At 42.4% G+C, this 15,673-nt stretch overlaps 1 protein-coding gene across 4 annotated transcripts in view; it reads left to right on the top strand.

Moving 5' to 3' along the window:
• The window catches only part of arhgef37 (Rho guanine nucleotide exchange factor (GEF) 37), a 147,672-nt gene that overhangs the window by 16,596 nt on the left and 115,403 nt on the right, over positions 1 to 15,673 (top strand). For all 4 annotated transcript variants that reach the window (XR_013964761.1, XM_080774329.1, XM_080774327.1 and 1 more), the window contains 9 exons: positions 1,508 to 1,655; positions 3,310 to 3,509; positions 4,073 to 4,203; positions 6,765 to 6,869; positions 9,757 to 9,870; positions 10,275 to 10,444; positions 11,397 to 11,544; positions 12,387 to 12,515; positions 14,949 to 15,144. Coding sequence is in view for 3 of the 4 variants with exons in the window: in XM_080774329.1 (XP_080630455.1) it covers positions 1,508 to 1,655; positions 3,310 to 3,509; positions 4,073 to 4,203; positions 6,765 to 6,869; positions 9,757 to 9,870; positions 10,275 to 10,444; positions 11,397 to 11,544; positions 12,387 to 12,515; positions 14,949 to 15,144 (1,341 nt within the window). In the remaining variant the exon portion in view is untranslated. The remainder of the gene's footprint in view (positions 1 to 1,507; positions 1,656 to 3,309; positions 3,510 to 4,072; positions 4,204 to 6,764; positions 6,870 to 9,756; positions 9,871 to 10,274; positions 10,445 to 11,396; positions 11,545 to 12,386; positions 12,516 to 14,948; positions 15,145 to 15,673) is intronic.

Raw genomic sequence — 15,673 nt, 5'->3', positions numbered from 1 at the left:
TGTAATTTTAGTATAATCATTGGAAGCTGGCGGACAATCTATTTTTACCAGCTGTCGGTACTGAATTTCATTAGCCAGAAAGGGGAGGGGGGGGGGGGGGTGTGAGGGTGAGTCCCACATGATTTCTGATTGTTGCCCGGCAACACAAGCTTCCTGAACATTCCAAGAAACAAACTGAGGAAGTTGCCAAGTTGGTTATTCCAGGGGAAAATTAATGTCTACTATTGGTATCCTTGCAACCTGCAATCAATTGTTCATTACCGGTACATCATTTTATTTAGTTAATTCCTTCACAGCTATCAATCTGCATCCATGTATTTGTTAATAATTAGTACACATAGACACTCACCATATACAGGCAACCTTTTGAACTAGTCTTATCAGAAATGATATCAAACACGAATGGCAGACATTCCTATGGTCATCACAAAGGGAATCACGTCTTTGTAATGTGAATACAGTGTGTGCCAATTTAAGAAACCATTAAACAGCGCAACCAGTATTTCTAGTTATTTCATGACTTGAAAATCTGTCTGTAGTGTACATGTAAATATGGTTCTTCATTTCTTCTCTCTTATACATCCTCCCCTACCTGCTCTAAAATACCGCAAATGTAATGGTTCACCTGAGGCCAATTCTACAAATGCCTACAAACCCTTTCAAATAATTTCAACAATAGCAGATGTACAAGCTCTCAGCGTGGGTACGAAGTGACGCACTGTAAGCTTGTATATATGCTATTTTTGAATAGCCATCTCACAAGTCCTACTGCCCTACCTAGCAGCTAGCTTGTATTCATCCCTATCAACTGTTGCTATGGTGATAGCGCTGAAGATACAGAGGAAGCAGCAGCAGTGCATTTGCTCTGCTCTGCACCAGTCTGGTAGTGGGTCTGGCATCCCCCCTCCTTAACCCATTTTGGGCGGGAACCAGTTTTGGTGTTAGCATTACGTTGGGCTTTAGCTATTGAAAAATAGCAGATCTACAAGCTCATAGCGCGCCACCGAGTGGCGTGCTACGAGCTTGTAGGTCTGCTATTTTTGAAAAATCGAAGAGCGACTGACATAGAAGACATTTTTAGAATCTGATCTCAGGTCAGAATGGAAAACTGTCAGGATGTAGAAGACATTTTTAGATCCTGACTCAGGTCAGAATTGGTTAAAGGAATATTGTCTGGCCACTGCTCTTTCCCTCTTGGCATAGAACACCTGGGATAGACCCATTCACACCAACTGCTCAGTGGAAAACACTGAGCAGGACTTCAACCACAGACGAGAACCCTGTTATGTTGGTGTCTAGGGTTGTCACAATTATTACCTAATCTAGTCTAATTGCAATTATTTGATACTAGAGCGGTGCCCGTTTGGGCCTCTACGCCGGGTTTTCAGAAAACTGTTAGGATTTAGAAGCCTTTTTTTTTTTTATCGGCCTCAGTCAGGTCTAAATGGGTTGAGAATGAGTTATCCCAGAGGCAGGGTCAAGTACATGTATTCTCCTGTCCCTGCAGGCGACTCCTTCCTCAGCCTGTCCTCGGACATTGAATCGGCCTACAGGGAGTACCTCTCCAACTACAACAACGTCACGGCCCTGGAGAACGTCTACAAGCAGAAGGACGCTCAGTGGTCCGAGATCGTCAAAGTCATCAAGAACTCGGCGTAGGTCCATCTCCCCCTCATGCTCTCAATACGAATGTTCACCTGTTATGATGACATGTCCAAACTAGTGACGCTGTGGTTCATAGTGGTTCTAAAAGGCCTGGCCTATTCTGACATAAATCACCAATATTTAGATGTTCTCCTCCTCTCTCATATAACAATTATTTGCCTGGAGATCATAACCGTGTTATGTACCACAACCACTTAACCCATTCAGGACGGGAACCCCTTTTGGTGTTTTAAGCATTATGTTATACTTTAGCTATTGAAAAATAGACTGATCTGGCATCCTATAGTTTGTATAGTTCCAAATAGGCATAGATTATTATAGTAGGGGCGACTGTGGCTCAGGAGGTAGAGCAGGTCGTCCAATGATCCATGGGTTGGCGGTTCGAATCCCGGCTCCTCCTGTCTACATGTCGAAGTGTCCTTGGGCAAGACACTGAACCCCAAATTGCTCCCGATGTGCTGGTTGGTACCTTGCATGGCTAACGCCGCAATCTGTGTATGAATGGGTGAATGTAATGCACAATCTATGTAAGGCGCCTTGGATAAAGGCGCTATATAAATGCACCGTTTACCATTTATAGTTCGATTGATAATAGGGTTGTGGATTCTAGATTGCTATATCTCTCTGCATTTGATGTATTACTTTGTAGGGATGTTAATTGTTTATCGTTAATCTGCGTTAATCAATTAACTTAACAGTTAATAATGAATGGAAAATTATGCGGTTCTATCATTGGGTGGTTTTCTGTGAATGTAATGCTGTCTGCGTGAGCGTGGCCGAGGAATGCACACGTGGGCCGGTTAAAAAAATGTTCCCCCACCACCTTGGTTAGCCACAGAAACTGCTTTTGCATGTGATGACTGCACATTTCATTTTATTCCTCATCCAAAGATGCCATTGCCTGGCCCTGTACCGTATTTGATTAAGGAATATAATATGCCTTTTGTATTATTTCTGTATATTAGCAAAATGTAGATTTTTATGTTAGACTTTGAGGGAAATTAAGATTCTCAGAGTTTTTACAAAAACGCCACTTATCAAGTAACTGGTTAATCGATCGATAAGGTTATCAAAACTTATCAATTCATGAATTAATTGATAATTCCCATCCCTATTACCTTGTGTTTACCTTGCTTGCTGTAAGTCGCTCTGGATTCTAGTTCTCACACTTAGATAGATTTCAAGAAATGGCACCATGGCCCGAACTGACACAATGTGAGCTCTTATACCTGCTATGTTTGAATAGCCAACTCAAACATCTAAAAGGAAACGGATGCTTCCACGGCATCCATTATGACATTATGGCAAATTTAATAGCAGTCCACTAGTACTACTGGTTCTCAAAAGTTTTATTTGCAAAGACGCCTGTAACTCTGAGAGTGTACAAACGGGTCAGTTTGGTTCCATTTGAACACACTGAGTTACAGACCTGTTATACAGGGCTATCTATTCATGTGTTTCTGGTAATATTATTGTACACTCATTTTGTAAAACATTATGTTGACAAAAATGGCCACCACAAGCCAACATGGCGATGACCCCTGATCCACAGTGTTAATGGCTTAGGTTAGGAGGAGCGTCTGCTAAATGCCTAAAGTTGTAAATAAAGACCTCCCCCCCTGTTGTGGTCTGTGTGCCGTGCAGGCCTGAGGTCAACGCTACGTCTCTGAGCTTCTTCCTGGTGATGCCGGTGCAGCGTATCGCCCGCTACCCGCTCCTCCTCCAGACCATCAAGAAGCACACGGACCCCGCTCACCCTGCCTACTCGCTGCTGGAGCAGACCGCTCACACCTCCGTAGCCCTCAACTGTCGAATCAACGAGTACAAACGCTTCCGAGAAGTCGGTGAGGACTGAGGAAGACATTTATTTAATGATATATGGCCTGCTGTCCATGGCCACATAGGGCCATAACACCTTCCTTTTCATGCAGAATGTGCATATAGTGAATAATACAAGTAAGACGCGCAAACGCGTGAAGCGAACGCAGCTCGTGTGTGTACTGTGCATGTCTGTCTGTGTGTCTGTCCCGCTGTTACTGTATATGTGGACCTGGCCCCTTTTGTGCCCATATATGGAGCTGAGTGATTCACAAATCACTCAGCTCCATATATGGGCACAAAGGGGACACACACACACAGACAGACATGATCTGCTAGGTCTCATAGTAAGTGCTCAGTGCGTTCGCAATCAGTTGGGCATATTTTATATTTTACAGGTTAACAAGCTAAAATGCACAGTAATGATGGCATTTTGGGACAGTCTATAGTAGCAAAATGAATCATGAACACACCACATTGAAACTCTTCTTTCCCGCTAGTAGGACCCTCTGATTTACCACTTGAAGTCAAATGTTGGTGAAGTACACTTTTACCTTCAGATGAACTGACCCAAGTCTTTTGATTCCAGCTGACAAATACAAGAAGACAGAGACTCTGACCATCAAAGATAAAATCAACCGCATCAACAGCCACAGCATTGCCAAGAAGACGGCGAGGCTCAGCCAATATATCAAACACGAGACTGGAATAGCACCTAAGGTCAGAAAAGTAACTCGATGTCATTTGATAACCATGATTTATTTATTTATTTATTTTACATCATTTTAAGCAGTGTTTCAACACCATGCCATTTTGTGCCACCCTGCCTAGCCACTGTACACACATCCCTCATGCAATGTAGTCATATACTTTATGGCCACAGAGCCATAAAGCTTCCCTGAGATATAGTAGCATATGCGTCACTAGTTATACACTTTTCTGTTTCCTTGTGCAACTTTGAGTCGACAAAAAATGGTTAATGTATAAATGCATTGAAAATCTCCCTATTTATCGTATGTTTTTGCTAGCCCTTCCAATGCCTGGCTTTTGAAATGACCTCATATGGCAGCCGAGTCTATGGACTTTTCATGTTTGTTTAGAGCACTGGCATGATGACGTGAGACGTCATGTGACCTATATAAATACATCTTGTGACTGATTTTGTTTTTTTCAATAACACTTCATTCATGTCTTCTAACGTAAAACGTGTTTTATACAATAACCCTGCATTCATCACATTTTTTTGCTCCCGATCCGATTCCGATCATTAGATTTTGAGTATCTGCTGATACCGATTTTTCCCCATCCGATATTTATATTTTTATAGAACACTCATGCCATATCACAATATCCAGTCTAATATCATGTTATTGATGTAATATTGATACTAGGGATGTCCCGATCATGTTTCTTTCCACCGATTCGATTCCTATCATTTGAAAATGACACGATCGGCCCCGATGTGATCGGATCAGGACAACTCTCCTCGTAACGTATATAGTGTTTTATAAAATAACACTGCATTGTCTTGTAGTCGTAACGTATATAGTGTTTTATAAAATAACACTGCATTGTCTGTAGTCGTAACGTATATAGTGTTTTATAAAATAACACTGCATTGTCTTGTAGTCGTAACGTATATGGTGTTTTATAAAATAACACTGCATTGTCTGTAGTCGTAACGTATATGGTGTTTTATAAAATAACACTGCATTGTCTGTAGTCGTAACGTATATAGTGTTTTATAAAATAACACTGCATTGTCTGTAGTCGTAACGTATATAGTGTTTTATAAAATAACACTGCATTGTCTTGTAGTCGTAACGTATATGGTGTTTTATAAAATAACACTGCATTGTCTTGTAGTCGTAACGTATATGGTGTTTTATAAAATAACACTGCATTGTCTTGTAGTCGTAACGTATATGGTGTTTTATAAAATAACACTGCATTGTCTTGTAGTCGTAACGTATATGGTGTTTTATAAAATAACACTGCATTGTCTTGTAGTCGTAACGTATATGGTGTTTTATAAAATAACACTGCATTGTCTTGTAGTCGTAACGTATATGGTGTTTTATAAAATAACACTGCATTGTCTTGTAGTCGTAACGTATATGGTGTTTTATAAAATAACACTGCATTGTCTTGTAGTCGTAACGTATATGGTGGCAGTGAATCTGCACATGTATACAGTATGTGCACTGCAGGTTTCTAAAAGAAAAAAATATGCTTACATTACCAGGTGCCCCACACTTCACACAAGTGTGATTTCTTTTCAGAAATGCATGCCCTATTTTATACTTCGTTTGACAGTGTCGTGCAAATAGCCAATCTACAAATATTGTGAAGAATGACGATACTGTGTCCAATAAGTAAGCATTGCCGAGCCATGAGGCCCATGGGGCCTATCTCCTGTTTCTGTAGCGTGAGGCAGCTTGATGTACAAGTACACCCCTTGGACATGACGCTAGTATGTCACAGGGACTTACCCCCAATCCATCCCTCGATGCTGAGTGTCAAGCAGGGAGACACACAGTCTTTAGTATGACCCAGGGATCGAACCCCGACCTCCCAGTCCCAGGGTGGACACTCTAACCACAAGGTCACTGATCTGGTCTCTGTGTCCACACTAGCTTCGTCGTTATAAATGTCGTACATTACTTTTCCCCAATTCTGTCGTTTGTTGGTCATCTCCACTTTATTAGGTGATTAGGATGAGTCCAAATTACATACTGCACATTTGTAATCAGACAGCTGGCCGTCTGACCACATCTAGAGATGCCACAATCATGACATTTAAATTAGAGTTCATAACAGGCCTGAAAATTAAGCCCTAACTGGGCCGGTCCCCGGCATGACTAATTAGCATAATGTTGGGTCCGATTACATTTGTCAAATTACATTTGCCATTTACTTTGGTAAACAAAATCTACACACGGCAGATATGATGAATAAGTTCAACAAAGAAATGACTGGTACCAATAATCAAAATAAATATATGTGCACATTGGTCAAAATAAGTCAGATTTACAGATTCTTCTACTCTACTTATAAAAATAAATTCAATAGTGGAAATGGCTATCTACAAGCTCACAACGTGTCACGATTATAATAATATTAGAAAATATATATATTTTTCAACAGATGAAAAATGACGAACTGAAAGCATTCTGATAGTTATGCAAAAATAATAGCTATTATTATCTCAGCTAATTGTGACAGACCTGGTCAGATCCTTTCCCTCATGTTACTCATGAAAAGCGTGATGTGTTCTTCAGCTGGTGGACGAGGAGTTCGATGCGTTGGAAGGGTTCTTCTATGTGTTGGAGAGTGGGATCCTACAGCTGCACGAGAACGTGGAGACGTATCTGGAACACCTACAGGTGAGCTGGCCAAACACTTCATCCAATCCACTTTATTAAAGCCTTTTTTCAATTCTGTCGCCCAGGTGTGGATTTTTACTCCAGTCAAACAGATGCGCTCATTCCTTACTTAATTTATATAGCACATTGTACAACGCAAGGTTACAAAAGTGCTGCACAGGAAATACACACTACAGCTAAAACACATAAAACAACAACCAAAATACACAGTAAGATAAGAAACTATAAACAACAAAAAAGAGAAACGTCTATAGAATAGAAGACGCAGCACTGTCAGCAGACGATGAGTCAAAGCCACAGAACTCTCAAACGGTTTGATATGAGAGAGAAGCTCACTCCATAGTGTGGGGGCTACTACTGAAATGGCTCGGTCACCTCTGGTCTTTAAGCGTGTCTTTGGGCCAATAAGTTTCAACTGGTCGGCAGACTGCAATGACCTTGAAGGAGAATAGTATGTAGTACTAGACATGTAGACATTCAGCGAGATACTGAGGCGCCAAACCATTCAGTGGTTGAAAAACAAACATACAATCTTAAAATAACTTCTGAGCCAGTGAAGAGTAGCCAGAATAGCTGTAATATGGTCATGCGTGCGCGTTCCAGTTAAGAGACGTGCGGCAGCATTTTTGGACTAACCGTAAACATGCAATGGAGGAGGAAACTGAAATGGTGAACATTTTATTTTGAAGTTTCAGCCTGAAACGCTGGTTCTGAAGTTTCTGAACCAGTCAGAGCGTTGCATCCCTCCAGGCGATTTTCGTTTGTAAGGGAGAGGGAGACATAGGGGAAAAGCCAGCAGATTATTTCTAACCTATACACAACCTATATACATATTTTAGAGTGATGATTAAGTTTAAAACAAGTAATAAACTGTCTGGATGTCATCTTGAATTGGATTAAAAACTGAGTAGTTCTTTAATCAAAACCAGCTGTGGAGGAGGAATCAGGAAGCATGGGAATAAAACTGGTGAGCTTCATTTTTATTGGCTTTTATCGATGTGTATCTCTATCTCTGTTTTCAGGAAGTAATTAAAAAAATATTTTTATGGACTTTTGTTATAAAAACACACAGAAATGAGAATAGCCATTCTTTTGGCATCCATTGTTAGGTATGCCCATATGATGACCACGGATATTTAAGCCAGCATGAAGTGCATTAGTCCAAACGTGGAAATAAAAGCATGAATCACTCGCTCAAAATCACTAAAAGATGGCACACCAATGGGAAAAATTCTTCAGGCACACCCAGTGATGTAAATAGGTTTTCAATGTAATGAGTCGCGGGATGCAGGGATGGTATTTTAGATGAGTCCCAGGGAGTCCCACTTCAACGACGTTAGGAGTCATATTTTGCCATTTTTTACAAATTGCAGCATTTAACTCCCATTTCATTTTGGTTATAATGTGGTTATGTCCATGTAGAAAACAGAAGAAAAACGGATTATTATAACTAAAGCTAGCAAAATAAACTAGAATAAAAAACAGTACAGTAGTGCATCCCGTGGATGCAGAGGTCGTTGTTTTATTCCCGTTGTTTAGTCCCTTAACTATAAACTGCGTTTTGGGATGCAAAATTCAGCCTATTTTAATCTCTGTACACCAGTATCCGAAAATAGCCAATCTAGTGTATAACATATATACTGTGTATAACATTCACTTCTGTACATTACACATGTACAGTGTGTAATTTTGACAGGAGTGTCGGGGCCAAGTTTAACATCTAAGCTTCTTTTAAACAGAGATAAAGTACATTGTGGGGGCCTGGGGCGGCAGTGGCTCAGGGGTAGAGTGGCCGGTAGAGTGGCCGGATGTGTGTGTGTGTGTGTGTGTGTGTGTGTGTGTGTGTGTGTGTGTGTGTGTGTGTGTGTGTGTGTGTGTGTGTGTGTGTGTGTGTGTGTGTGTGTGTGATCTGCGTAAAGCGCTTTGGATAAATGTGCTATATAAATGCACAATTTACCATTTATATAAATGCACCATTTACCATATAATAGCTTACTTTACTCTGGCTGTCAGTGTCAACTAACAACCCATACTCTTCAGCTCTGTTAGTTATAGACAGTTAAACATTAGTTGCAATATTCCATGTGCTCCTCATGAGCCACGGGTTGCTGTATGTCCATGAGTCACTTGGGGTAAGCTCAAACCACGGCACTGTACCTTTCCACTCTAAAATTAGCCCCATGTGGAAAGAGTTTCTCAGTTCTTCCTGTTTTCCTAACCAGAGGCGCCTGCTCTCAACAAGCTTAGTTAGGTTAGCATTATTTCCCCCTCTTTCTCCACATTTTCTCCACATTTTCCTATTTTTGTCTCCACCAGCCAAAGCCAGTCAATGCCAAACTGTGCACACACTCCCTGGATGCCATGAACGACGAACCTCTGCCCCAATTTTTCCACCACAGCCTATTATAGTGCCAACATGACAGATTTTTGCAAAACACATTTCTTTATATTACTTGTACACATTTGATCCATACGTCACGCAAATCTATATGCACCATCTCTATAGTCCTGTGATCAACACAGACCTGTCCACTTCCCCATATTCCATCCCCATTGGATAAGATTGCCTTCCAAAGTTTGCAAGATTTGTCCATTATGAACACAATGCCTCAAATCATGAACGCATAGTGCAATTTGAGGGAAATCTTTTTAGATTTTCTTTTATTTCTTACCGTTTTGTTAACTCTTGTATGATAACCTTAGTGAGTAGTAAAGTACCAAGAATTGTCCCTGAGGATATTACAATTACGTTTAAATATTAAGCATGCAATAAGTCATGTTTAGTCAACTCCAAAAGCCCCACATGTTTCTTTAATTAACCGTGACCTCATTGTAAACAATTATTGGTGACACTACAATACAACTTTAATTTTAATTTTGTTTCCAGAGGTTTCTAGCATGCAAACCAGAGGACTTTGATTTGGACATGGATGGAGAGAAGCCAGCAATCTGTTATAAGGAGATTACTACTGCCTTGAGACAATGGATTCTTCCTACATTTGTGAGTGAAGCTGACTTCTTCTAAGAGGATCAAACAGTTCTACTGGAATTAACATGCTAACAGAATAACATGACATGACTGTCTCTAATCTGTCTCCGCATTTCTGGAGTTGGTGTGAACAGGATTGTATTTCCGTTACTGTGTCTACTTTTGCCAAAGTCAAGTTCAAGTCTTTTATTGATCATTGATTCTCTCTTTCCACTCCTCCCCATCTCCCTTTGTTCTTGATCAATAATGTCTCTATGGGTCTGTACCTCTGAGAGTGTACTCTCAGAGGGGGGGGTCCCTGGAATATCTTTTCAAGTGTGGGACCGCAGACTAATTGGTGTCAATTTGGGGGTCCTTGACATGAAAGAGTTTATGGAACCAGAACCACTGATCTACTGCTCGTTCTGTCCATGCAGGAGAAGAGGATGCGAACACTGATTCATAAGCCACTGTGTGCACTCCTCCTCCTCCTGGCGGGCCCTAGAAACCTGATCAGGAAAAGGCTGGACAAGGTATTGGACTATGAGCTGTTAGAGGCCAGATCTTCTCTGACCTATGAGGAGCAGGCTGTGGCCAACACATACAGGTACTACTGACTGACAGGTGGACACTACACTACAAATACAAACGATATCATGTCATCACTCACAAACATAGCCTTTCCAATGGTGAATGAACCCATTAAAGGGAAAAATATGTTAATGACGTTTAGAACATTCAGAACACTTTCCTGGGGGTCTTTGTGTGTAATATGTGGTTTTAGATATTTAAGATTTTAGCAGTGTCCCCAGTGTCTCTGATGTCATGGACACTGGGCTCAGTCACTTCCTGGACTACATCAAGGACTGTCTAAAGAGGACAAGAAGCGAAGACCGTAAGGGCGCCGCCATGTTGATCACATGGTGCTCCATGGAAGGAAAGAAACATGCGCAATGGGCTTTATGCAGCCTTGGTCTGCAACTGCGCATGTTCCTTTCCTTCCATGGAGCACCATGTGATCAACATGGCGGCGCCCTTGCGGTCTTCGCTTCTTGTCCTCTTTAGACAGTCCTTGGACTACATGTTGTCTCAGTAAGACAGTCCTCCCCCTATCCACAAGGAGGAGCAGTGCACCAAAGCATTATGGGAATTGTAGTCCAGGAAGTGAGTGAGCCCAGTGTATGACATCAGAGACACTGGGCTCACTGCTAAAATATCTAAAACCACACATTACACACATAAACACCCCTAGGAAAGTGTTCTAAATATTCTAAATGTCATTAACATATTTTTTTGCTAAAAGGGTGAAGTGTCCCTTCTAAATCCCACGTTTTCTGAAACACCTATATTGCTCTAGGTCGGTGTATATCGTCTGGCAGAAACCTCTTTTCACAATTTTAATGAGTTAAAGGAAGCGCACACTGAGACGTCATTGACTAACTGTGGTTCTTTTACAGTGGTTATTAAACATCTTAATGTAGCACTTTTGTTTTTTGCGGATGAGATGTGAAAGTTCTTCAACTTTTCTGGTTTTCCTCTCCTCTCCTTGCTCTACACAGGACGATCAACACGTTGCTTCTCAACGAGCTGCCTCAGTTCAACGGCCTGGCCCTCCAGATGATGTGGAGCACGCTGGGTACGTTCAGCTGCCTGCACAGAGACCTGGCCACAGACATGGAGGCACTGTTTCAGAGCTTTGCACAGCAGGTACAAACACATGTGGAATGGTGTTACAGTATGGGGCACGGTGGCACAGTCTGTAGTACAGTCGGGGGCACAGTGGCACAGTCTGTAGTGTGAAATGGTATTACAGTATGGGGCACGGTGGCACAGTCTGTAGTACAGTCGGGGGCACGGTGGCACAGTCTGTAGTACAGTATGGGGTACGGTGGCACAGTCGCCTCACAGCTAGAAGGTCCTGGGTTCCATTCCCGCTGCTGGCGTGTTCTCTCCTCCGCGTCATCAGTGCCCATATCCGAGGCGGGTTTGGCAAAAGGGCCTTTCTGTGTTTGCATGTTCTCCCCGTGTCACAAAAAACATGCAGTATAATATTGGTCTCTAAACTACCTCCCCCTGGCCAGCCAGGGCGCCTGATGGAGGGGAAAGGAACTGGTCGGAATAACGTATTCCGTCCACTCGCTACAACCGGCCGGGGAAACTCTCCCCTGTCAGGTGAAAAGAAGCAGCTCCTCCCCAGGTTGGCAGAGGAAGTGTAGCGCCCAGGATTACATTAGAAAATTGACACAGGGTGAAAAAACCTTGTACAAATGGATTTGTACACTCAGAGTTAAATTAACATTGATTTTACAATATAAATTTGGGCCCCAGAGAAATGCCATTACATGGGGGTCTGTAGACTAATGCATGTCAAACTGGGGGTCCTTGACACGGAAAAGTTTGGGAACTACTGGGTTAAACAATGCGCTGAAAATGCATGTTTTTATACTTTTTTCAATCAATCTGTACTTCCCCTCCGTCTTTGGATCTCTCCTACCCCTCCCTCATTATCTCTCTCTCTCGCTCTCTCTCTCTCTCCCCCCCCCATGCAGCTACCACACAGCTCTCTGGAAAGTGGTGCATTCTGGGAGTGGGCGGAGGAGACGGTGCTGGAGGGAGCGAGGCGGCTGGATACAGTGTGCCGGACTGTCCAGGAAACACTCAATGGCCCCATTGTGCAGGTTGGTGCACCCACGCATGCACACACACACACACACACACAAACACACACACATACACATACACACACACACACACACACACACACACACACACACACACACACACACACACACACACACACACACACACACACACAACTTAGTTATTATATTATAGCTGTGTGGTGTCAGAGCTGTTATAGATGTCTGTGTGCTGTTGATTAGGGCAGGGGATCCCAAACCTTTTTGGCTGGGGACCCCCGGCAATGCTTTGGCCATGTCTCGCAAGTGAGTGTGGAACTATTGTGGACCCCAGGAAGAGTAGCTTCTACTAAGGTAGTAGCCAAATAAAAAAATAAACTATAGTGGCCCTCTGGAGTGAGTGTGGAACTATAGTGGCCCTCTGGAGTGAGTGTGGAAATATAGTGGCCCTCTGGAGTGAGTGTGGAACTATAGTGGTCCTCTGGAGTGAGTGTGGAACTATAGTGGCCCTCTGGAGTGAGTGTGGAACTATAGTGGTCCTCTGGAGTGAGTGTGGAACTATAGTGGTCCTCTGGAGTGAGTGTGGAACTATAGTGGTCCTCTGGAGTGAGTGTGGAACTAGTGGCCCTGTCCATGGTCAAAGTTGCCCACCCGTGGTCTAGGCATCGTGTTCTAGTCTAGGCATTGCATTCTTTACCTTGGTGCTTGTCATTTAGTCCATGAGCTCATTTTCACCAGTACCTACTTACAGTACACCAGGACATACCGTACAAAAGCCTGAATTGTGTTATGTGGTCCCGAACTCCACCTGTCTGGTTCTGCAAGTAGATTAAAAACAAACACCAAGAGTTATTTGTATTTCATTTTTCACCACATTTGACGTGTGTGTTGTGTGTTCAGTGTTGTGTGTTCAGTGACGCTCATATGACGGGTTACTGTAGGTCGATGATTAAACAGAGATAACCAGCAGGGTTCTTGGGTCATTGACCATTTTTCATCGGATCCTGCAGCCACAAACTCAGACTTTGATATTGTAATAAGTTTCTGTATATTTAGAGGATGACGCTAAACTAAAATAAGCATCAAAATATTATATTTCATAATAACATAATAGTTGATGGTCCACCTTTTGCAATCTCTGAGTGAAATTTCGGCAGTGAATTTAACCTGCTTCTAGTACCTAGCCTTTAAGGTGATGGCCTTCAGGTAATGTGCAAGTTATTTATTTAAAGCAAGAACACGTCACGACGTAGCTTGTATTTCTTGCTTAGCTGCATGTCGTTCGTTTCAAGTGGGCCACACTCCTTCAGCTCGCTTACTGTGTGATTGCTTGTGTTTAGCCGAGTCATAACAACCGCGGTCAGCTGATTTCACAGGCTGAATATTGTGTCAAGTCACCATGAGCATGACTCATTAGCCACATCTTTCCATCCAGTGACAAGTGTGTGTAAATTGAGGCGTGAGAGGATTGTGGGTCTGTTGTTACAGTAACTGCAGGAAGGTTTGAGATATGGCTGGATAGTTGTCATAAACGTGAAAGAATCCCGTTTCTATAGTATGTAGCTGGATAATAAAGTGTTATTAAGCTAAGGCAGGACATAATCCGCCACAGCAAAAACATCAACATCAAATCAGACCACCAGCGTATCCTCAATCAGAGATGGATTCAATTTCTGGACAAATTGAAAGAATTGACCCCATATCATCCCAAACTTATGGGAGGAGCCAATTTAATTGAGAAATCTAATCATTCCTCATTTCAAACGATACGGGATGCCTCTCATCCAGTGAGTGTGAGTGTGAGAGCGGGAGAAGTGGGTGTTTTCCACTTGGTCAAAATTAGTCCTTGACTCCTAGCCCAGTGGTTCCCAAATATTTTAGCGAGGGCCCGTGACCCAAAACGGAAAATAGATATTCGACCCGAATTTACTTATTAAATATTTGTTAAAATTGTATGGAATGGAAAGATTAGCTTTTTGGGCGGGAATGTTTTTTTCTAATGTTTTGAAATAATAATATTAAAAACCAAATCTACGAAACAAAAAACTAAGGGGAGTTAGGGGACCAATAACAATGTGTCCGTGACCCAGAAATGAGACGGTGTCCAAAAGCCTTATGACTTCATTAACCAATGTAGGACTGAGGCCAGATTCTACAAAATGTCTTCTAAATCCTGACAGTTTTCTGAGAAACCTATGTTTCTAGGTTTCTATATCAGTTCGAAACGTTTGCTGGGGAAGAATATATATTCAATTGCACACATTTTCACGACTTAAAAAAAATAGAGTGCCGCCCTACGAGCTTGTGGATCTGTTACTAGTTCAACAGCTAGAGTTTAAAATAATGGTTTAAAGTGGTTAAAAGCTAAAAGGTGACACAGCTGTATAAATAATGGTTTAAAGTGGTTAAAAGCTATAAGGTGACACAGATGCCTTCCAGTCCTTAATGGGTTCATTTCTCTGCTTCCCACAGCCCCTGAGCCCGTCGTCCCAGCGCCGCCTGAAGCAGCTGACCCAGAAGCACGGCTCCGGAAAGATCTACCAGGTGATCAGTGCCGTGGTGGGCAGCCGCGACCTGGACCTCAGCCTGGCCCGCGGCGAACTGGTGGCCATCGTCAGCGAGGCTGACAGCCGAGGGGACCGAAAGAGGTGGCTGGTGGACGCCGGAGGTAAGAGAGACCATTAGTATAACCTTTTGGTTGACCAACAGAATTACTAGTACAAATGGGTTTGTAGAACGAAAGGATATGCCCTCGGGCATGTCCCTAGTGAGGTCCTCGAGGCACGTCCCACTGGGACCTAAAAGTACAGGTACTTTAGGCTCTTTTTGAGGATTTGTTCCTGCACCAGAACCAGAACCTACATATTCCCATCCTTCAACACCAATGTTGTTGCTGGATTTGCATTTTTAGATGACGGTGCAAGCAGTCACTGTTAGACTGTTAGTGCTAAAGCTACAGTATGACATGAGGACTTGACACCCACCTCCTTTCACTGGAGATGGTGAAAACAGCTAATGACAGGATGCTACTGATTCTGTCGACTAAAACAATGACGATAAATGTTCGTCGACTACCGTTCTTCACTGACGGAAACTAAATGGAAATGAAATGAAAACTAAGCTATTATGACTAAGACCAAATAAATTTCATCAACAAATAAAAACTAGACTATAAATGTTAGGAAGGGACTAGTGGA

The sequence above is a fragment of the Protomyctophum bolini genome (genome assembly GCF_963924005.1).
Source record: "Protomyctophum bolini genome assembly, chromosome: 10".
Taxonomy (NCBI): Eukaryota; Metazoa; Chordata; class Actinopteri; order Myctophiformes; family Myctophidae; genus Protomyctophum; species Protomyctophum bolini.
This window is presented reverse-complemented; position numbering and strand designations above follow the sequence as displayed.